Here is a 22425-nt window from a genome sequence, read left to right on the forward strand (position 1 = left end):
CAGAATCCCAACATGGTGGGGGTTGGATGGAACCTTTGAAGATCATTCAGTCCAGCTCCCCCTGCTAGAACAGGATCACCTGGAATAAAATCCTCCAAGTGTGTAAGTGGAAGATGTCAGATCTGCACAAAACACTCACGAGTGCTCCACAGGTACCCTGTGTATGACAATATACTTGTATGTGCCTCCAGATGGCCCAAGTGTGGTCTTCAGTGTGAAAATCCAGAAGAACCTAGACAGGCTGGAGAGGTGAGCACAAGCCAACCTCAGGAAGTTCAACAAGACCACATGCAAAGTCCTGCATCTGGGCCGAGGCACTCTCTTATTGTCAGAGAGAGTGATTGGCATTGGAATGAGCTGCCCAGGGAGGTGGTGGAGTCACCGTCCCTGGAGGTGTTGAAGCCAAGCCTGGCTGAGGCACTGAGTGCCATGGTCTGGTTGACTGGACAGGGCTGAGTGCTAGGTTGGACTGGCTGAGCTTGGAGGTCTCTTCCGACCTGGGTGATTCTATGATTCTATATCTTATTTTGCCTGGGAGTATGAAGAAGTTTCCTAATAACTCAGACTCACAAAATATGCAAATGAATAGGTGGAGTCAGAGAGAAATTGCATGAGGTGCTTGGTGATGTCATGACACAGGCAGAGCTAACACAAACCAAGACTAATTCTCCAGACTCCAACCACAAACTGCATCAAATCTCACAGGCTTTTGGAAGAACTCAAATGTTTTCCCTTCCACAGAGCCTCCTCACATCAGTGGTCCAGATGAACCACAAGAGCTCTCTGTCATCGTTCACAGCCCTCTGGAACTTCTCTGCATCTCTTCTGGCATTCCAGTCCCCAAAATCTCCTGGATGAAGGATGGGCGCCCACTTGTGCCACATGACAATGTTCATGTCCTGAGAGAAGGCCTTTGGATAAGCAGTGCTCAGGTAGGGAATCTGTTTCCAAGCCAGAGGAGTGCCTGCTGATCAGGACCAGCCTGAGAGATGTTCTAAGAAGCATCTGTAAAATCATCTACCTGCAGTGGCAGTTAGGGAATAGAGATTTCCTCCTTTGCTTTGGTTTCCCATACAAAACAAGCAGCAGTATTATGGGTTGAGAGTGCCCAAGCACTTCTGGCTCTTCTGAGCATGGTTACTTTGTGCTCATTTCAGAGTTCATAGATTCATAAAATGGTTTGTGTTGGCAGGGACCAACTCATGTGTTCCACTAAACCAGACTGCTCCAGGGAGGGGGCATCCACCACCTGCTTGGGCATCTGGTTCCAGTGTCTCATCCCCCTCACTGTAAAGAGTTTCTTCCTACTATCCTCTCTCAGCCTCCTCTCGTTGAGCTTCAATCCATCTCCTCCCATCCTATCCTTAAAAGCCTTTGTAAAAAGTCCCTTCCCAGCTTTCTTGTAGATGCCCTTTAGGTACTGGAGTTTCATATTTTACATTTATCTTGGTGCTTACCTATGTCTTGCTTTAGAGTTTCCCGTGCAAAACAAGCAGCAGGATTATGGGCTGAGAGTGCCCAAGCACATCTGGCTCTCCTAAGCATCTCTTCCAACCTGGTTGGTTCTATTCTATGATTCTATTCTGTCAATGCTTCACCCTGTGTGGTCCTTTCCTGAACAGCTGAAAGTACATTCACAGAGAAAAAAACCCAAAGACCTAAACTGGGAACATTGCTAAGCTACAACTGAAAAGGTTTCTTTTAAAATAACAATCTTAGACTGCAATAATTATAAATATTTGAAAGAAAAGGAGATTAAATTAAAGCACAAACTCCAAGAAAAGCAAAATGTTTTGATTTAAAAGCAAAACTCAAACATGAGGAAATCTGGATGGATTCCACCGAAAGAAAATAACTTCTCAGAGATGGACTTCAGGGAAGTTCTTTCCATGACAAGACTATTTTTGGCTACTTCTATTCCTGAGAAGAAAAAGCACTAAAAATTTGTTTCATTTAGCATCTAAGTTTGCTCCAGGTGGGGATAAGAAAAAAACAAATAGTAACTTCTCCTGTATGTAACAACCTGAGTCGTCAGATTCCTGGGATGCTGGCATCACATTTAAGCAAAAGAGAGAAGATGGCATTTCTTTCCACAGAATCATGGGATCAACCAGGTTGGAAGAGACCTCCAAGATCAGCCAGTCCAACCTAGCACCCAGCCCTGGCCAGTCAACTAGATCATGCAACAATCCCAAGCAGTGCTACAAGCTGGGGACAGAGTGGCTGAGAGCAGCCAAGAAGAAAGGGACCTGGGGGTACTGGCTGAACATGAGCCAGTAGTGTGCCCAGGTGGCCAAGAGAGCCAGTGACATCCTGGCCTGGCTCAGGAGCAGTGTGGCCAGTAGGACAAGGGAGGTTCTTCTTCCCCTGTACTCAGCACTGCTCAGGCCACACCTTGAGTGCTGTGTCCAGTTCTGTTGAGGTGCTGGAAGGTGTCCAGAGAAGGGCAACAAAGCTGGTGAGGGGCCTGGAGCACAGCCCTGTGAGGAGAGGCTGAGGGAGCTGGGGGTGTTTAGGCTGAAGAAGAGAAGGCTCAGGGCAGAGCTCATTGCTGTCTGCAACTACCTGCATTTAAGTGGGAAGTGAGTAGGTTACTTATGACATTAGAATGCACAGAGAGAAGAAGGTATGGATGCAAACCCAGGTAGCTACAGCTCTAACCTACTGTCAGACATGCAAACCCAGCTAGACAAAGGCCTGGGAAGTAACTGACATTGATTTAGAACCAAACCAAGTGAAATGGCTGCAATTTCTTGGGCCCATTAAGCTACAGCACATCTTATAATGACATCTGCCTGGCTGAAGCTCTGCAAATGAGTGTTTATGAACTACTGTAGCCAGGTGGGGTTGGTCTCTTCTGCCAGGCAACCAACAACAGAAGAAGGGGACAGAGTCTCAAGTTGTGCTGGGGGAGGTCTAGGCTGGATGTGAGGAGGAAGTTGTTGACAGAGAGAGTGATTGGCATTGGAATGGGCTGCCCAAGGAGGTGGTGGAGTCTCTGTGCCTGGAGGTGTTGAAGCAAAGCCTGGCTCAGGCACTTAGTGCCATGGTCTAGGATAGAATTGATTGGCCAGGGCTGGGTGCTAGGTTGGACTGGATGATCTTGGAGGTCTCTTCCAACCTGGTTGATTCTATGGCTCTATGATTCCATGATTATTGGGAGCTATGTCTGTGCCTAAACTCATTGCTAAAATTATCACATTTAAGGTAAACTAACAATTGGAAGAAGACAATGAGGAATCAATGTATTATTGTACTCACCATGAACGTTCAGGTTAAAATACTTCTTGGCACTTCCAGCTATGTTTTCTGCAATGCAGATGTACCTGCCAGTGTCTGTTATCTGGGAATTCAAAATCTAAGGGATAAAAAATGAAATGGTTAAGTTAATATAGAAGAGAACTTCCTGTCAAAGGATCAGGTGAAGAGAATCAAGCTCAGCTCTCTGTTTTTCAACTGCTTCAGCCAATTTCATTCATTGATCAGGAGGGACAGTTCTTTAGAGGACACCATTTTCTTCACAAACAAAAAGTAGTATACTCTGTAATAATTAAACTCTCTTAAGTGACCTTGGACAAATGACACCAACAGGTTGTTCTCCACAGAAGTTAGTGTTATTTTAGGCCAAGTGATTTCATAGCACAACCCCACAAACAGTTGGGTCAGCATCACTGAGGGAACTGCAGAGGTGTGAGAAGAAGCAGCTGAAGGATGGAACAAGGGGTAAAAACTTTTAGGTTCCCAGCACTTTGTGAGGAAATAAACCCCCTTGGAATCTGACACTCATCGAATCTAAATGGTTTTGTCTTTGTGGGCAGGTTATGTTTGTGGTGCTAAACCCCAGCTTTCCCCCAAAGAGCTACCTGTAACCTCCTTCCATTGGACAAAAATGTGTGTCTGTCATCTTCTGCTAGGAGGTGGCCATCCTTCTGCCAGGTAATACTTGGGGAAGGGCTGCCACTGGCAGCACAGTCCATTGCTGCAGCCTTGCTGATGAGCACAGTCACCTCTTCAGGCAGATCACCATCAGCTCCACTGATGGATGGGGGCACTATGAAAGAGCAAAATGTGACAAGAATGCTGTGACTTAGACCCACTCTTCTCCAATCTAAAAAGTCCCAGGTGTGGGTTGATTTTTCTCCCTTAAAACACATGATAAGACAAAAGGAAATAGCTTCAAGTTGCACCAGGGGAGGTTTAGGTTGGGCATGAGGAACAATTTCTTTCCCTAAAAGGTTGTCAAGTCTGGAATAGGCTGCCCATGGCAATGGTGAAGTCCTCAATCCCTGGAGAGAATTAAAAGCCACATAAACATGATACAGAGGCACATGGTTTAGTGGTGACCTGGCAGTGCTGAACTGAACTCAACCTCAACAGCCTCTTCCAACTAAATCAATTCTATGAACACATTAAGTTCATAGTTTACAAACATACAGAGTTTATAAATGGTAAAAACTTTAGGTAAACCTGGACTGCAATCATGGAATCACAGAATCAGCCAGGTTAGAAGAGACCTTCAAGCTCAGCCAGTCCAACCTAGCACCCAGCCCTGGCCAATCAACTAGACCATGGCACTAAGTGCCTCTGCCAGGCTTTGCTTCAGCACCTTCAGGGACAGTGACTCCACCACCTCCCTGTGCAGCCCATTCCAATGCCAATCACTCTCTCTGGCAGGAACTTCCCCCAGCACAACTTGAGACTGTGTCCCCTTCTTCTGTTGCTGGCTGCCTGGCAGAAGAGACCAACCCCACCTGGCTACAGCCTCCCTTCAGGCAGTTGTAGACAGCAATGAGCTCTGCCCTGAGCCTCCTCTTCTGCAGGCTGCACACCCCCAGCTCCCTCAGCCTCTCCTCACAGGGCTGTGTTCCAGGCCCCTCACCAGCTTCACTGCCCTTCTCTGGTCACATTCCAGTATCTCAACATCTCTCTTGAATTGAGGAGCCCAGAACTGGACACAGCACTCAAGGTGTGGCCTGAGCAGTGCTGAGCACAGGGGCAGAAGAACCTCCCTTGTCCTGCTGGCCACACTGTTCCTGAGCCAGGCCAGGATACCATTGGCTCTCCTGCCCACCTGGGCACACTGCTGCCTCATCTTCAGCTACTATCCACCAGTACCCCCAGGTCCTTTTCTTCCTGGCTGCTCTCAGCCACTCTGTCCCCAGCCTGTAGTGCTAATTGGGGTTGTTGTGGCCAAAGTGTAGAAGCCTGCACTTGGCATTGTTCTATCTCATCTGATTGGCCTCTGCCCACCCATCCAGCCTGGCCAGGTTATAGAATCATAGAATCAACCAGGTTGGAAGAGACCCCCAAGAACATCCAGTCCAACCTAGCACCCTGCCCCGTCCAATCAACTAGACTGTGGCACTAAGGATGCCATTGGCTCTCTTGGCCACCTTGGTTCAGTAGTTTCCCCAGAACTCTTTTTGCCAATAAAAAGAGAAGCAGGAGAGCTCACAGAGCACGTGGACAGTGTAATGGATGGAATCCTCCCCAGCTTCATTCACTGCCACACACATGTATCTGCCAGCATCCTCAGCCTGTGCCCGTGGAATCTGCAAGACTCGGCCTCCTGGAAGGAAAATGTAGTCAAGATTTAAATGCAGCATCAAGCAGTTTCCATCATTTCCACACCACATTTCTCCAGAGACTTGAGCAAGGCAATTTATGAATGGTCAGCACTTGTTCTGAATTATAACTAAGTAAAGATTTTTATTTCCTAGCTACTTTTTCTGCTGTCAGATAGTTGGAATGCAGCAATGTTCATACTGAAATGGTAGAAAAGAATCATTAATTCCCCAGAAGGGAATGAGGTTCTTCTAAATAGGCAGCCAGATGTGGTTCTGCAATCAAAAACAGAGATGTTTTTCAGCAACCTGATAGGGAAGTAAGAGGTAAAAGGGAACATAAGCAGAGAATATTCTGGTAAAGCTGTTCCAAACCCCCCGAAAAAAACCCATAATAATCACTTCTGGAGCTTTTAGATCCTCGTTTAAAGACAGCCACAGAAATAGCTTCAGGAGAGGGAAGTGTCATAGGAATGCATTTTGGTAGTGGTTGCCACTGGTTTCCCAACAGATGAGCAACAGGTAGACAAAAAGATACCATCCCCACCACTGCCCCCCCAACACACAACACATCCTAATCACACAGAATGGCTTAGATTGGCAAAGCCTTTCAAGCTCATTGAGTCCAATCATTAGTTTCACACTGACAAGTCCCTGACTAACCCAAATCCCTCAGCACAACATCTAATCACTATCAATCGCTATGCTTGGAAAGAATCACCAGGATCAGCCAGTCCAACCTTCATCCCAGCATCCTTCATCACCAGACCATAGCCTCAAGCACCACATCCACTCTCCTCTTAAACACCTCCAGGGATGGTGACTCCAGCACCTCCCTGGGCAGCCTGTTCCAGTGCTTGACCACCTGCTCAGGAAAGAACTTCCTCCCAACAGCCAACCTAAACCTCCCCTTATGCAACTTGAGGCCATTTCCTCTTGTCCTATCATTAGTAATTTGGGAGATGAGACCAGCTCCAGCCACACTACAACCTCCTTTTAGGTAGCTGTAGAGGGCAATAAGGTCCCCTCTCAGCCTCCTCTTCTCCAGACTAAACACCCCCAGCTCCCTCAGCCACTCCTCATAGGTGATGTTTGCCAGACCCCTCCTCGTCGTCCTTCTCTGCACCTGCTCCAGCACCTCAATGTCCCTCCTGTACTGTGGTGACCCAAACTGAGGTGAGGGCTCACTGCTGAGTACAGGGGCATGGTCACCTCCCTGCTCCTGCTGGTCACACCATTGCTGATGCAGGCCAGGATGCTGTTGGCCTTCTTGGCCACCTGGCTCATGTTCAGCAGGCTCTCCACCAACAACCCCAGCTCCTTTTCTGCCAAGCAGCTCTCCAGACACTCCTCCCCCAGACTGTAGGGCTGCTGGGGGTTGTTATGGCCACAGTGCATGACCTGGCACCTGTTAAACCTCATGCACTTGGCCTCAGCCCATGGCTCCAGCCCCTGCAGGGCCTTCCTACCCTCCAGCAGATTGACACTTCTGCTTCATTTGGTGTCATCTGCAAACTTGCTGAGAAATCCCTCTCCCTCTGCACAGAAAGGCTCCCTTTTTATACTCTCAGCACTATAAGCACCTCTTTCCCTTTCCCACACAAGGTTCAGCAGGAGCTCCTGATCCTTTTGCTGCTGGAAGCCTTACTTCCATGCCTCACTCCCTGGTTAAGAGGCTTTTCTACTCCAATGATGATTTTGCCAAAGGAGATAATTTAGGAAGGTGTCATTGTGGTGCTTTATTTTTCAGCACATCATATGGAAGTTAAGTGGTCACATTCACACCCTTTCAGGGACCACTTCTGAAATGGAAGATGGAAACTTATCTAAGGGCAAAGATGGAGAGAAACATTTGTTGGTCTCTTCTGCCAGGCAAGCAGCAACAGAAGAAGGGGACACAGTCTCAAGTTGTGCTGAGGGAGGTCTAGGCTGGATGTGAGGAGGAAGTTGTTGTCAGAGAGAGTGATTGGCATTGGAATGGGCTGCCCAGGGAGGTGGTGGAGTCACTGTCCCTGGAGGTGTTCAAGGAAAGCCTGGCTGAGGCACTTAGTGACATGGACTATTTGACTGGATAGGGCTGGGTGCTAGGCTGGACCTTGGAGGTCTCTTCCAACCTGGTTGATTCTACGATTCCTGCCAAGAAAGTCTGCACAGTACATTAAAATAGGAGGGCTTGAAGAATAAATGCTGGTTATTGCTACCCAAATACTGGCACCAACACCATTTCTTGAGGTCAGATAGTGGCACTTTTGTACTCACCTGGTAGTATTAGTACTTTGTCAGTGGAGCTCAGAGGATAGCCATCCTTATACCACGTCAGAACTGGAGGAGGAACAGCATTGGTCTCACAGTACAGTGAGAGAGGATTGTTGACAATCACATCTTTACTTTCTCCACCTCTTCCTGCATCTACCATGTTACCAGCTTCCCATTCTTTTTGGAAACTAGGAGGAACTACAACCAAGAAGGGAATAAAAACCGTTACAGATTTACAGCAGAAATATAGAGCTTAAGTGTGAGGAAATGCAAAGCTACTATGACTGCTCAACAGCAGCACTAAAAATTATCTGCATTCAATTGAGTCCTTCCCCAAGTTTAGATTAGCCAGGAAAATTCTAGGTCTTTTAATCAGAATGGACCATTGAGCAATCAGCTGAGTATTTTCTGAAGGCTAATAAATAACAGTGGGAGAAGACTTGAGGAAACACAGAGGTTATTAATCAGCAATAATACTTAATAAGCTAAGCTGGTTTTACTCAAGTTCCAATCTTCAGAAATGACTAATTGTTTTCTTGCTGCAGGCCAAGAAGATGCTTATGTCTGGGGCCTCAAGCACTGCTCAGTACAGATAAATGACACAGAATGATCTAGTTGAAGCCAAATTAAAACTGTGTCACAGGGCTTAGGGGAAGATCAATGTCACTGGCTTCAGAGACACTGCAATATGTCACAAAATGACATACTGAGTAATCAAATAGCAGTGTTGGATAATCAAATGTTGGCCTCCAGAAAGAGGAGCAACACATATATGACATAAAAATCACACAAACAAACAAATCACTGGATTATAGAATCACAGAATTACTTAGATTGGAAAAGACCTTTAAGATCATTGAGTCTGATCAGGGTTCTGCACTTTGGCCACAACAACCCCAAGCAGCACTACAGGCTGGGGACAGAGTGGATGGAGAACAGCCAGGAAGAAAGGGGCCTGGGGGTGCTGGTAAAGAGTAGCTGAAGATGAGGCAGCAGTGTGTCCAGGTGGCCAAGACAGCCAATGGCATCCTGGCCTGGCTAGGGAACAGTGTGGCCAGTAGGACAAAGGAGGTTATTCTTCCCCTGTACTCAGCACTGCTCAGGCCACACCTTGAGTGTCCAGTTCTGGGCTCCTTAATTCAAGAGAGATGTTGAGGTGCTGGAAGGTGTCCAGAGAAGGGCAACAAAGCTGGTGAGGGGCCTGGAGCACAGCCCTGTGAGGAGAGGCTGAGGGAGTTGGGGGTGTTTAGGCTGCAGAAGAGGAGGCTCAGGGCAGACCCCATTGCTGTCTACAACTCCCTGAAGAGAGGCTGTAGCCAGGTGGGGTTGGTCTCTTCTGCCAGGCAACCAGCAACAGAACAAGGGGACACAGCCTCAAGTTGTGCTGGGGGAAGTTCCTGCCAGAGAGAGTGATTGGCATTGGAATGGGCTGCCCAGGGAGGTGGTGGAGTCCCTGGAGGTGTTGAAGCAAAGCCTGGATGAGGGACTTAGTGCCATGGTCTAGTTGATTGGCCAGGGCTGGGTGCTAGGTTGGACTGGATGATCTTGGAGGTCTCTTCCAACCTGGTTGATTCCATGATTCTATGAATCATTAGTTTCACACTGACAAGTCCTTGACTAAGGATTAGATCAAACAGGTGTGAAGAAAGCCAAATTACACCAAATTCCAACTTCCCAGGACAACAGAAGAGGAGGTTACCAGAACTTTCTGATCTGAAGTCTGCTTACCTTGTATATTTACATCAAACTCCAGCTCATCCTCTCCAGCAAGGTTGGATGCCACACAAGTGTAACGACCAGTGTCAGACACTTGAGCCTCCTCAATCTGCAGTCTGTGACCGTTAGCTTGGATGGTGATGTGAGCATCTGGTTTAAGTGGCTGCAAGGTCATATCAGGTAGAAATGAACACCTGGCAAAACATATACTAGAAGCAGCCTTATCTGTGGAATGAATATGACATCACCTCCCATTTGGTCACATCCAGGCTGTTTCAAGATTCTTCCTAAGGCAGTTTACAGAGCCTGCATGTGGTTCAGTTTTTCTGTTCCCTTTCCTTTGGCCCCACAGACAACAGAACACTCATCAATTTTTGTTTATGCTTCCAGCTTTCCATCTCCTCAGAGAAAGCAGTTGCATAGGACACAGAATTATTGACACAGTTCTAAGCTAGGTACTCCTGGGATGGCAGCCTTAGCCAAAGGTGGTGCAGTCCAGCTCTCCTCTCGATTCCTGCTTTCCCTCAGACCAAAAGCTTTTTCTCCCTGAACTAACTGGGTGAAGCTCCAAGTTCCTGGTGACAGTTTTCTTTTCACAGTTGTTAGAAATTCTGCATCTTCATCTTTCTGACCTTGCTAGCCATTCACCTAAGATGATGGGGTTTGATACTTCTAGGCTATCAGGGAGTGACAGGACTGGGGGGAATGGAGCAAAGCTGGAGGTGAAGAGATTCAGACTGGATGTGAGGAGGAAGTTGTTGAGCATGAGAGTGGTGAGAGGCTGGAATGGGTTGCCCAGGGAAGTGGTTGAGGTCCCATGGCTGGAAGTGTTTAAGGCCAGGCTGGCTGAGGCTGTAGCCAGGCTGCTCTAGGGTAGGGTGTCCCTGGGCATGGCAGGGGGGTTGGAACTGGCTGATCCTTGTGGTCCCTTCCAACCCTGTCTGATTCTATGATACTGCTCTTGATACCATTTAGTTACTGAGAGGAGCAGTATCCAGACCATGGCTCTAAATGGTCTAGATACTGCCCCATGTGAACAGCAGTTGAATAAGGTCCTAAGTGATAGGCGAGTGCCGTTCTGAAGTGGAGCTGCATCAGGAATAGTGTGGCCAGCAGGACGAGGGAGGTTATTCTGCTCCTGACCTGTGTCAGGTCACACCTTGAGTGCTGTGTCCAGTTCTGGGCTCCTCAATTCAAGAGAGATGTTGAGGTGCTGGAAGGTGTCCAGAGAAGGGCAACGAAGCTGGTGAGGGGCCTGGAGCACAGCCCTGTGAGGAGAGGCTGAGGGAGCTGGGGGTGTTTAGGCTGCAGAAGAGGAGGCTCAGGGCAGACCTCATTGCTGTCTACAACTACCTGAAGGGAGGCTGTAGCCAGGTGGGGTTGGGCTCTTCTGCCAGACAAGCAGCAACAGAAGAAGGGGACACAGTCTCAAGTTGTGCAGGGGAGGTCTAGGCTGGATGTTAGGAGGAAGTTGTTGTCAGAGAGAGGGATTGGCATTGGAATGGGCTGCCCAGGGAGGTGGTGGAGTCACCAGCCCTGGGGGTGTTCAAGAAATCACTGGATGAGGCACTTAGTGCCATGGTCTGGTTGACTGGATGGGGCTGGGTGCTAGGTTGGAGTGGATGATCTTGGAGGTCTCTTCCAACCTTGTTGATTCTATGATTCTATGATCTCCACTGTGCAAGACATAATTAAATCTGGCTGATTCAACCCTGGAACTCCACTGGCCAAGCTGATAGAAAAAGCACTCATGTAAAACTATGAATTTTCTTTGAGGTGGACAACTCAGATCTAACTCACCCTACAGCCACACAACTAGTAGGATGTGCTACTCGGTGGACACAGTATGAAGGTAAAACAGGTGCAGCAGCAAAGCAGAGATGCACAGCACTGGATGTTACTGTTCCTAGAATGTACAGAAACACAGAATTGTTTATGTCTGATTGTTTATGATCACTGAGTCCAACAGTTAACTCAACACTGCCAGGCACCACTTAAACAATGTCCCTCAGCATCACAGCTACAAGCTTTCGAAATCACTCCAGGGATGGGGAGTCCACCACTTCCCTGGGCAGCCTGTTCCAGGCCCTGACACCCCTTCTGGGGTGCTTGAGAAGTTTTTCCTCATGTCCAATCTAAACCTCGCCTGGCACAACTTGAGACTGCTTCCTTTTGTCCTATCACTTCTTCCTTGGCAGAAGAGACCAACTCTGACCTGGCTCCAGTCTCCTTTCAGGGAGCTATCCAATCAACCAGACCATGGCACTAAGTGCCTCATCCAAGCTTTTCCTCAACACCTCCAGGGACAGCAACTCCACCACCTCCCTGGGCAGCCCATTCCAATGCCAATCACTCTCTCTGGCAACAGCTTCCTCCTAACATCCAGCCTAGACCTGCCCCAGCACAACTTGAGACTGTGTCCCCTTGTTCTTTTGCTGTCTGCCTGCCAGAAGAGACCAACCCCACCTGGCTACAACCTCCTTTCAATCTAAGATGCAGCTGCTGGTTAGATCAATTTCTCTGATGGTGGCAGCAAGCTGCTTCTATCCACCAGCCTTCCTTGAGGACCTCTCAATTCTCCCTAGCATCATTTTTGATTGCCAGGCAATTAGAAGACCCAGGACATCCCAGAACTAGAGCACATGCTCAGAACAGATGGAGGCTGTACATGCAGTGGCTCCAGAGAGTGCATGCTCAGTAAACCCAGCAAGGGCTGCTCCAGCTGCAAGACTTGCAACAGTTTGCCTCATGAAGAGTTGAAGCATGAGGTGAGATCCTCATTTCCTACAGAAAAGTTGCACTTTTTAGTTCTTATTTCTGGCCAGCCCCCAGCAGAGTGCACACCAGCAGGACTGCCTGGCACTGCCCTTCCAACCTGCCTCTCCTCCTGAGGGATGTTGTCGTGAAGGCTGCGTGTGGCAAGGACCACACCTCGTTCCCCCACAGAGGAGCCAGATGCTTCTGTGGCTTTGTGAGCTCTGCCAGAACCAAGTGGGAGGCTTTATGCAACTTCTGCAAGGGCAGCACTTAGAACAGCCAAGTGCTGGGATATTCTGTAACAAGGCCTGTTGGGGACTTTACATAACAGCAGGGGAACATGTGGCCATACTATGGGATGCTACTGCTAGGCAGAGACTTCCCAGTTGAAAGTGCAGGCCAGTGGTAGACCCTGGAAACTCCAGCACTGAAGCCTCAGTGGCAGTGTCAAGCACCCACAAGAAAGCAAAGGTGTCAGTTTAAGGAGGGCTCAACAGCAAGCATCCTAAGATCACAGAATGGCTTGAGTTGGAAAAGACTCCTGCTTCCAATCCCCCTGCCATGGGCAGGGACACCTGCCACTAGACCAGGCTGATCAAAGCCTCATCCAGCCTGATCTTAAACACTGCCAGAGACGAGGTGTCCACAACTGCTTTGGGCAACCTATTCCAAAGTCTCATCACCCTCATAGTAATGAACTTTGTGCTAGTTTGAACCTAGCTGGAATATTCTGGTGAGAAGAATGAGATGCTAGCCTGTGAAAAGGAAACAATGGTGATGGCTGCTGCACTCACAGGCTTGCTGAGATGGATTAAAACAAGAACACAAACATAGATAACAGAGTTGCTCTCTGGTTCTGCCTGCATGCTGTGTAACTAATCCCTCTGCTTCCTAACCCCCCAGGCCAATCCTCCAAACTCACCTTGAACATAAGGCAAAGTCTGGGATAAGGGAGAGAGATGGGAAGAAGGTGGAAGGGTGGTTGGGAGCCCCTCCTGGGGACTCAGGTTTCTGGGAGGGCTGCTGTGTTTCTGTATTACTTTTTAACTTGTCTATTTCTGTCTCTAGCTGTATAGATTGGAAATATCTGCCTGTATCTTGTGCTAAGCTGTAAATAGAAAGCTTCATCCTAATGTCCAACTTGGCTGAATCCAGTCTAGGTGATTTTCTCAAGTGGGGGGGAGGGGCAGGTAACACCCAAACCATCACAAACTTCTTCCTAACGTCCAACATAAATCTACCCTGCTCTGGTTCCTAACCATTGCCTGATGGCTTTGGGGCGACCCTGCCAGCAGGAGTGGGAAAATTGCTTCCTGCTAACTTCAGCAGTGTGAGGGAGCTCTGTTATGCTGTGTAAATGTTCACTGCCAGCCACAGTGGACACGCAGCTGTGGCTGTGCCAAATCCACCCCTTAGAAGGAATGAAGTTGTGACTGGCCTGTCCATCCTTGTACCAGCTGATGGCAGCAGCAGGAACGGCATGAGCTTCACACTCCAGGGTAAGGCTGTGGTTCACTTTGATCTTCACTTCCTTAGGGGACAGCCCCATCCCTGAGACATCTCCTTTGTTAATGGTGGGTGGAACTGCACAAAAGCAAAGGGAGGCAGAGGGGCTTTCATGACTTACAGCATTTCAAAACCCACTGGCCAGAGAGAAAACCTGGATGATGACCTCAGGGAAACAAATGCATTCCTCCTACAATCTGCCTCCTCCCCACAGCTTAAGTTTTCTTTACATATCTGTCTCTCTGTGCATTTTAAACTGGTTTTGGTACATGTATTAGATAGAAACATACAAAAATGTGTTCAACAGCTGTAGAAGTGCAAACCTGACTATTACTTTCCCTACCTATAGCACTTTAGTATGTGTTTGGCTTAAATTCTATAGAGTTCAGTGTACTGGAGCCACGAAATAAAACCCAACATTTACTAATGGAAACTAATATCCCACAAAACATGTGTTTGAACTGAAGGCCATGCTCAGAATAGCTGCTCAAACCCTCAGCATTTCCATTCTATTGAAATCCCAGTGTTGCAAAACCCTCATTTCCTTCTCCATCTGAATGAAAACAGAACATTTCAAAATCCTCAAGTTCCCACTCTCACAATAACCTTTTTTAAATGATTTTGAATGCTCTCAAAGCATTTTCCACTGGGAAGATTTGAATTCTCCCTGATGCTTGCAGTAGCAGAATAACTGACAGCTGCAACAGCATAAGGGGGTGAGGGGCTTTATGTTGCTACAAGGCCATGCTTCAATAATGAACTCTTTTGTCATCCTCTCATTATTCTGGATCCAATGGGGCCTTGTTAAGGATTTAGGGTAATTAAGATAACAGCACAGTTACTGTGAAGGAGCAAACCAAACTCCAGTTCAGACTAGGAAATTAAAACCAAACTAACAGATGAAAAATTGTGCTTGACTGAGCCTATAATGAAGAGTTTAAGCATTAAAATAGAGTATTAGGCACAGCTGCTTAGGGGACAATGTGCTGACAGGAAGGCTTGAATGGGAAAGCTTTTGTCCATATGGTATTTTATGGAGGGCTACAAAAACAGCATCCTCCTGCTTTACCTGACTCAAGAATGTTTTCTGTTAGAAGTCTCCCTCCCCTCCTTTCTTTCTAGGGCAGTTTCTTTGCTCATGTGAGCAGTTTCTCTGCTCACATCTCTCACTGCTCTGCTCTTGTTTGATTTGAAAATCATCACCAAAAATCATTTCAGAATAAACTGGAGTTCAACATCTTGCCCTGAGTGATACAAAGGTCTATAGGCTCACAGAAACACTTGCAAAGGATGCAACAGTTCTCTTTTCTGGTGTCTTTGCTCAGCAGTGCAATGGGGTAACGCAGATGTCTGCTAAACAAAGCCAGGAACAGAACTCCTTGTGTTCACCTGGATAGGTAACTCCACAAAGAGGGAAATAGAAGAATGAAAAGAAGCATTCCCTTACTGTAGACTTTCACTTCATAGTGTTTGGAAGTCTCTCCAGCCTCATTTGTGGCTACACAGGTGTATCTTCCAGCATCATCTTCCTGCACGTTTAGGATCTGCAGGGTTCTTCTACCTGTCAAAAGATAGCTTTATTTTAAACTCTCTATTATGCTTTTGCTTCCCAAGGATTTAAATTGTATCTGCAGTGTATTTTCAATCCTTTGCTCCAAATTCTGCCCTTAGATCAGCATTAAAAACTGGCTGCTTACCCCCAGGGATGTCATGCAATAGGCATGGATAATTTGCAGTAGAGCTTTGGATAGCAGCTCCTCTTGCTTACAGATTCTTGGAGGAGTTGTTAGCATAGCTCTGCACACTGCATTTCTTGCAGAAGGTTCTGCATTTCATTCATGGGCACAGGGAGAGGCATAATAAATCTCAACTAAACCAGCCTACTCAACACACAAGGGTGGATGTGAGTCTCTGAAGTGCCTTTCTGTTTCAGGGCAGTTCTCAGTAAGAAAAAGGCCCTGAGTTCCCTCTGAGGAAGGCACAGAAGCAACAACCACAACATGGGAACATTAAACATGAATCTGTAAGCAGAGTTTAGAACTTCATGTGGTTTCTTCATAGAATCAACCAGGTTGGAAGAGACCTCCAAGCTCAGCCAGTCCAATCTAGCAGCCAGCCCTAGCCAATCAACCAGACCATGGCACTAAGTGCCTCATTCAGCCTCCTCTTGAACACCTCCACAGAGGGCAACTCCACCACCTCCCTGGGCAGCCCATTCCAATGCCAATCACTCTCTCTGCCAAAAACTTCCTCCTAACATCCAACCTAGACCTCCCCTGCCACAACTTGAGACTGTGTCTCCTTCTTCTGTTGCTGTTTGCCTGGCAGAAGAGACCAACCCCACGTGGCTACAGCAGAATAAGTTGCAGAATAAGTTAGACTTGATGATCTCTTTGGTCTTTTCCAACCTGATGAATTCTGTGCCTCTGTTCTCTTAGTTCTCAGTAACAACAAAAGTTTTACCTGGCAAAATGCGGATATTTCTGCTGGATTCCAAGAGTTTTCCATCTTTCAGCCAGGTGATTGTAGCTGGAGGATAGGAATAAGCCTCACAAAGCAGTGATGTTGGACTGTTGAGGATAACAGAGATGTCTTCTGACTTTCCATGGTCGTCTGCACCCACAATGGTTGGAGACACTAGGAACATCAAAGTCATTAACCACAGGAAGGACCTCCATGAAAAAAACAACAACTTTCTGTTCTCTCTTCAATTTAGGAACCTGGTGGCAGCCTTCAATAGCTGGAGGGCATTCCTTTGAGGAGCACTGAAACCCAGAACCAGACAACCTTCATAGAATCATAGAATCAGCCAGGTTGGAAGAGACCTCCAAGATCATCCAGTCCAACCTAGCACCCAGCCCTTTAGGGCATGTCAGCTTGTTTGATGACTTGCCCTAAAGTCAACAGTCAGCCCATGTTTGTGTAAACTGTACCCCTATGGCCTTTGTCAGGCAGAGGTCACCAGAGAGGCAGCTACCAGCAGCTGGCAGCCTCACCTCTTGACGATCCTGGAAGCAGGAGTTTGGTAGGAGGCAAGAGCCTAGAAAGTGGGGATGTTGGGAAAACAAACTTGCCATTGTTTGCAATACTGGTTATGCAATAAGCCCTCATGACAAAAGCCAACTACAGACGGTTTCAGCTGCTATGAACAGATAACAATCTACAGTGCTCTTCAGATACCTTTTCCTTGACTCACAATAAGCCAATGTACTGTGCTGCTCCTTCCACACACAGTCCTGTTACAGCTCCCCATTTCCCAGCATTTTCCTGAAGCACAGAACTGCTGCTCCTACTGAATTGCTCCTCCTTATCAATCACTAAGCTACGAAACTTCAATCACTTCCAGGCAACTTAAGTACTGCTGTAACCAAAGTGCTAGACAGTTCCCATGTGATTTCTCCTGAGATGAGTCTTCTCAGCCAGAGCCAGCTCAGCTGCCTTACCAAGTACATTGAGGCTGTAACTTTTGCTCTTCTCTCCAGCTGCATTGGAGGCAAGACATGTGTATCTCCCTGTGTCGGCGACCTGAGCATTGGTGATCTGCAGGAGACGTCCACCAGACAGGATCTTGTGCTCTTCATCCTCAGTTAGAGAGTGCCCATCCTTTAGCCAGCTGATCTGTGGCACAGGGTTCCCTTAAACAGAGTGAAGGAAACTGCAACTATTAGTTTTGCACAGCCTCTGGGATAAGCCAAGATTTCTGAAGCACAGAAAAATGCAGTTTCAGATGCTTTTTAAAAGTGGATCACAGCATCACCAAGGTTGGAAGAGACCTCATAGATCATCAAGTCCAACCCTTTACCACAGAGCTCAAGGCCAGACCATGGCACCAGGGATCCTTTAGGGAGATGTGTTGGACTATCTATTCTAAAGTCCTCAAAGCTCCTCTTGGATTCCACAGGTGCTCAGAGAAGAAACATCACAGCATCTCTTCTCTTGGTTACATCCTATGCAGCCTTTTTAAGGAGGAGCACTCCACCCTGCTATAAGCACCATGTCTACACCTGAAAGCAACAATCCCACTGAACTGAAAGTTCAGTTCAAAACAGGTGTTCAGAACCAGTGCTGATAGACACCACAGGGGAGGTGATCAGAAAATACCATATTGTAAACTTTTACCTGTCACTTCACATGCCAGGGTAACTCTGTGCTGCTCTTTCACCTTCACATCTTCCAGTTTATTTTCACCCATAATTCCTGGAGGCACTGCAAGCACAAGCAAGAAGACAACATCAGCAAGTATTGCTAACAACCAAGTCACAGAATCACAGAATCAACCAGGTTGGAAGAGACCTCCAAGCTCATCCAGTCCAACCTAGCACCCAGCCCTATCCAGTCAACCAGACCATGGCACTAAGTGCCTCAGCCAGGCTTTTCTTGAACACCTCCAGGGACAGAGACTCCACCACCTCTCTGGGCAGCCAATCACTCTCTCTGGCAAGAACTTTCTCCCATTACTCCTCATCCTGTCATTACAAGACCTTGTCAATAGTCCCTCCCCAGCCTTCCTGTAGGTCCCACTCAGATACTGGAAGGCCACTATAAGGTCTCCTCAAATCCTTCTCTTCTCCAGACTGAAAAGCCTCAACTCTCACAGCCTGTCCTCATAGCAGAGCTGCTGCAGCCCTCTGAGCATCTTCATGGCCCTCCTCTGGACTCACTCCAAAGTTCCATGTCTGTCTTGTGTTGGGGGCTCCAGAACTGTACACTGTACTGCAGGTGGGGTCTGAGGAAAGCAGAGTAAAAGGGCAGAATCCCCTCCCTTGCCCTCCTGGCCACACCTTGAGTGTAATTTCAGATTGCAACAAAGCCACACCAAAACTTTTGCCAATATTCAAGTACTTTTATGCCTACTACACCAAGGCCTCCATGCACACTGACTCGTTTGCTGCATCTCCTACACCACTGTCGAGGAACACTGCTTCTGTACTGTTCCTATCTACAGTGAGCTGGTGAATATTTTGTGTCTCTGTCAGGGCACATTCCAGTAACTTTCCTCCACAAAGACAAAGAAATTACCAGGGGAAGGGGAGAGAAAACTGAACAAAGGAATTTTCCACTTAGATCACTTGAAATCAGCTTCACTGAGCATGTTTTCTTGAAGGCAAACAAAGCCTGTGCAATAGAGATTCCCAGAATGCTGAAGAACACCCTGCTACCAAATCCCTCCAAAGAAAACACTGAAACAATGAACTCTTTTCAGTGTTGATCCATCTCTTCCATGCTACCAGACTGACACATCCATGAGCTCATCAAACAAACATGAACTGACGTGAATGTGAGCTATCCTTTAAGGGCTGAATATGGCACAGGCAGCTGAAGGCAAGGGAAGCACCACAGAGAAAGGAAGCACAGCAAAACTGCCACCAGTAAGACAACTGCATAAGGGTTGGTAATGATGGACAAAAGCCATCAATAGTTATTAAATCAAACATGGGTGTTTTCTGGGTAAAATGCTGCAGGTCACAGCAGGAAAGTGAACAGTAATGGTTTCACATAGCCCTCTGAGGAAGCCCAGCATGGTGTAGGTTGGAAGGACTGAATTGTGGCCAGAGAAGGGCAATGAAGCTGGTGAGGAGCCTGGAGCACAGCCTTGTGAGAAGAGGCTGAGGGAGCTGGGGGTGTGCAGCCTGCAGAAGAGGAGGCTCAGGGCAGAGCTCATTGCTGTCTGGAACTCCCTGAGGGGAGGCTGTAGCCAGGTGGGGTTGGTCTCTTCTGCCAGGCAACCAGCACCAGAAGAAGGAGACACAGTCTCAAGTTGTGCCAGGGGAGGTCTAGGCTGGATGTTAGGAGGAAGCTGTTGTCAGAGAGAGTGATTGGCATTGGAATGGGCTGCCCAGGGAGGTGGTGGAGTCGCCATCCCTGGAGGTGCTCAAGAGGAGACTGGATGAGGGACTCAATCCCTTGGTCCAGATCATCATAAAGATACTGAACAGGACTGTGCTCAGCACTGATCCCTGGGGCACACCACTGGTGCCAGCTGCCAACTGGACGTGGCACCATTCACCACCACTCTCTGGGTCTAGCCCTCCAGCCAATTCTTGACCAAGGTCAGGGTGAATCTACCCAAGCCACAGGCTTCCAACGTTGCCAGGAGCTTGTTGTTTTTGTTACCAGCAAAGGACAGAGCAGACTTCCTTATCATCTTCTACTGTACCAAAACTGAGCATGTACTTACCTAGAACAGAAAGGGCAAAATCCTTCCTGACTTCTCCTGCAGCATTGGTCACCACACAGGTGTACTGACCTTCATCTGCTACACTGGTGTGTGTCAGTCGGAGTGTTCTGCCCCCTGAGGAAAGCCAGAAAACATCCAATCACTGAAGTCCTGCTCCAATCACCATGCTCCCATGCTGTCCTAACTTCTGTGCTCTGGTTACACCCCCAGCTGTATTTCTCTTTCATGTGGTCTATTTTTATGTTGAATGAGTAATAAGAGAAGGAGCCCCCAACACAAGAAGGACATGGATCTGTTGGAGAGGGTCTGGAGGAGAGTCACTAAGATGATCAGAGGGCAGGAGGACCTCTCCTGTGAGGACAGGATGAGAGAGTTTGGTCTGTTCAACCTGGAAAAGAGAAGGCTCCAGGGAGAACTTATTCCAGCCTTCCAATACCTGAAGGGGTCTACAGGAGAGCTGAGAAGCATCTGTTTATAAGGACTCACAGTGACAGAACAAAGGTGAATGGTTTCATACTAAAGCAGAGTAGATTTAAATGGGACAATAGAAAGAAGTTCTTTACTCTGAAGCTGGTGGAACACTGGAACAGGTTGTCCAGACAAACTGTGGATGCCTCATCCCTTGAAGTATCCCAGAGCAGGCTGGATGAAGCTTTGATCAACCCAATGTAGTGAAAGCTGTTCCTGCCTGGATCCCCTACAGGGGATCAGAACCAGATGATCTTTAAGGTCCCTTCCAACTCCAGACTTTCTGTGATTCTATGATTCACAGAATCATAGAATCAGTCAGGGTTGGAAGGGACCACGAGGATCATCCATTTCCAATCCCCCTGCCATGCCCAGGGACACCCTACCCTAGAGCAGGTTGCCCACAGCCTCATCCAGCCTGGCCTTAAACACCTCCAGCCATTGGACCTCAACCACCTCCCTGGGCAACCCATTCCAGCCTCTCACCACTCTCCTGCTCAACAACTTCCTCCTCAAGTCCAGTCTGAGATTCTTACTCCAGATTCTTAATCCTAGTCCCATCATTTCTGCTCAAGCTTTTCTTCAGTGCTTTTAGATCTGTGCTTAATATTGATCATACCACTTTAAATCATCAGCTTCCAAACTACCCTGATGTATGCTTTTTTCCTCCCCCATAGTAATGACATTTAAGAGGACTTTGAGGCAGACAGCTTGTGAGAATGTCTAGAGCAAGTCAGAGACCAAGAGGACCAATCAGTGAAAACCCTGAGTTTGTGCAGAGAAACTCAACTCTGCTCCACTCAAGTCACTCAGTCTCTCAAGTTCACATGTAATTCATTGATCAGCACTCTGGATGTGTGTGGTGGTTTGGGTGTTACCTGCCCCCCTACACTTCAGAAAATCACCCAGAATAGACTCAGCTGAGCTGGAAATTAAAGAATGAAGCTTTACATTTACAGCTTAGCAGAAGATACAAGCAGAGATTTAAAATCTATACAGCTAGAGACAGAAAAATACAACTTAAGAAGTGATACAGAAACACAGCAGGCCTCCCAGAAACCAGAGACCTCAGGAGGGGCTCCCAACCACCCTGCCACCTCCTTTCCACCCCTCTACCTTACCCCAGACTGTCTTATGTTCAAGTTGAGTTTGGAGGATCAGCCAGGGGAGTTAGGAAGCAGAAGCATTAGTTACACAGACAGCAGGGTAGATAGAGAAGGAAGGCAGCCAGAGCCCAGAGAACAACTCTGATATCTGTGTTTGTGTTCTTGTTCTTGTCCATCTCACAAGCCTCTGAGTGCAGCAGCCATCACCATTGTTTCCTTTTCACAGCCCAGCATCTATTTCTCACCAAAACATCCCAGCTAGGCTCAAACTAGCACAATGTGGCACGAAGTGTGTTTGCTGTTTGGGGGATTTCTGCACAGACTTCTAAGCAGGACATCTGACAGAACAGAGTAGACAGCAGGATTTTCATTCATGGGTGCTCTGCTGTACACCTCCCTGGTTGTGTTCAAGAAAAGCCTGGCTGAGGCACTTAGTGCCATGGTCTGGTTGACTGGATAGGGCTGGGGATAGGTTGGACTGGCTGAGCTTGGAGGTCTCTTCCAACCTGGTTGATTCTATGATTCTATGATACTGAGAATCTCAAGGAGTATACAGATAAATAAAGCCTTGTCAGAGGGGGTGTGTGCACACAGGAAAACATAAGTTTGCTTTTATAGACACATAAAAACAGGCCTCACAAGTGTTAAGGAATAAAATCCTATGGTTCTCTTCTAGCATTTCCATCAGTTGTGACAGCAGCACTGGTTTACTTGCAGTGTTGTAAACTAAGAGATCTCTTTAACACTGTTACCAGAGCAGCTATCAGGGAGTGCTCACACACACTGGCTTAAAAGCAAGGAAATCTGCAAGTATGTTTGACCTGCTGGAAAGCAGTTCTGCAGAGGAGATGGTCTCCTGGAGTGCATTAGAAAG

At 47.5% G+C, this 22425-nt stretch overlaps 1 protein-coding gene across 1 annotated transcript in view; it reads right to left on the reverse strand.

Annotated features, from left to right (window-relative positions):
- HMCN1 (hemicentin 1) overlaps window positions 1-22425 on the reverse strand; it is a 279812-nt gene that overhangs the window by 87383 nt on the left and 170004 nt on the right. Inside the window, exons 47-57 of the mRNA XM_064148057.1 lie at window positions 19978-20091; window positions 17919-18005; window positions 17243-17434; window positions 16263-16436; window positions 15247-15360; window positions 13732-13877; window positions 9549-9699; window positions 7824-8018; window positions 5456-5569; window positions 3864-4051; window positions 3262-3358 (exon numbers count right to left, since the gene is read on the reverse strand). Of these exons, the coding sequence (XP_064004127.1) occupies window positions 3262-3358; window positions 3864-4051; window positions 5456-5569; window positions 7824-8018; window positions 9549-9699; window positions 13732-13877; window positions 15247-15360; window positions 16263-16436; window positions 17243-17434; window positions 17919-18005; window positions 19978-20091 (1572 nt within the window). The remainder of the gene's footprint in view (window positions 1-3261; window positions 3359-3863; window positions 4052-5455; window positions 5570-7823; window positions 8019-9548; window positions 9700-13731; window positions 13878-15246; window positions 15361-16262; window positions 16437-17242; window positions 17435-17918; window positions 18006-19977; window positions 20092-22425) is intronic.

This window comes from Pogoniulus pusillus, chromosome 8, assembly GCF_015220805.1.
Source record: "Pogoniulus pusillus isolate bPogPus1 chromosome 8, bPogPus1.pri, whole genome shotgun sequence".
Taxonomy (NCBI): Eukaryota; Metazoa; Chordata; class Aves; order Piciformes; family Lybiidae; genus Pogoniulus; species Pogoniulus pusillus.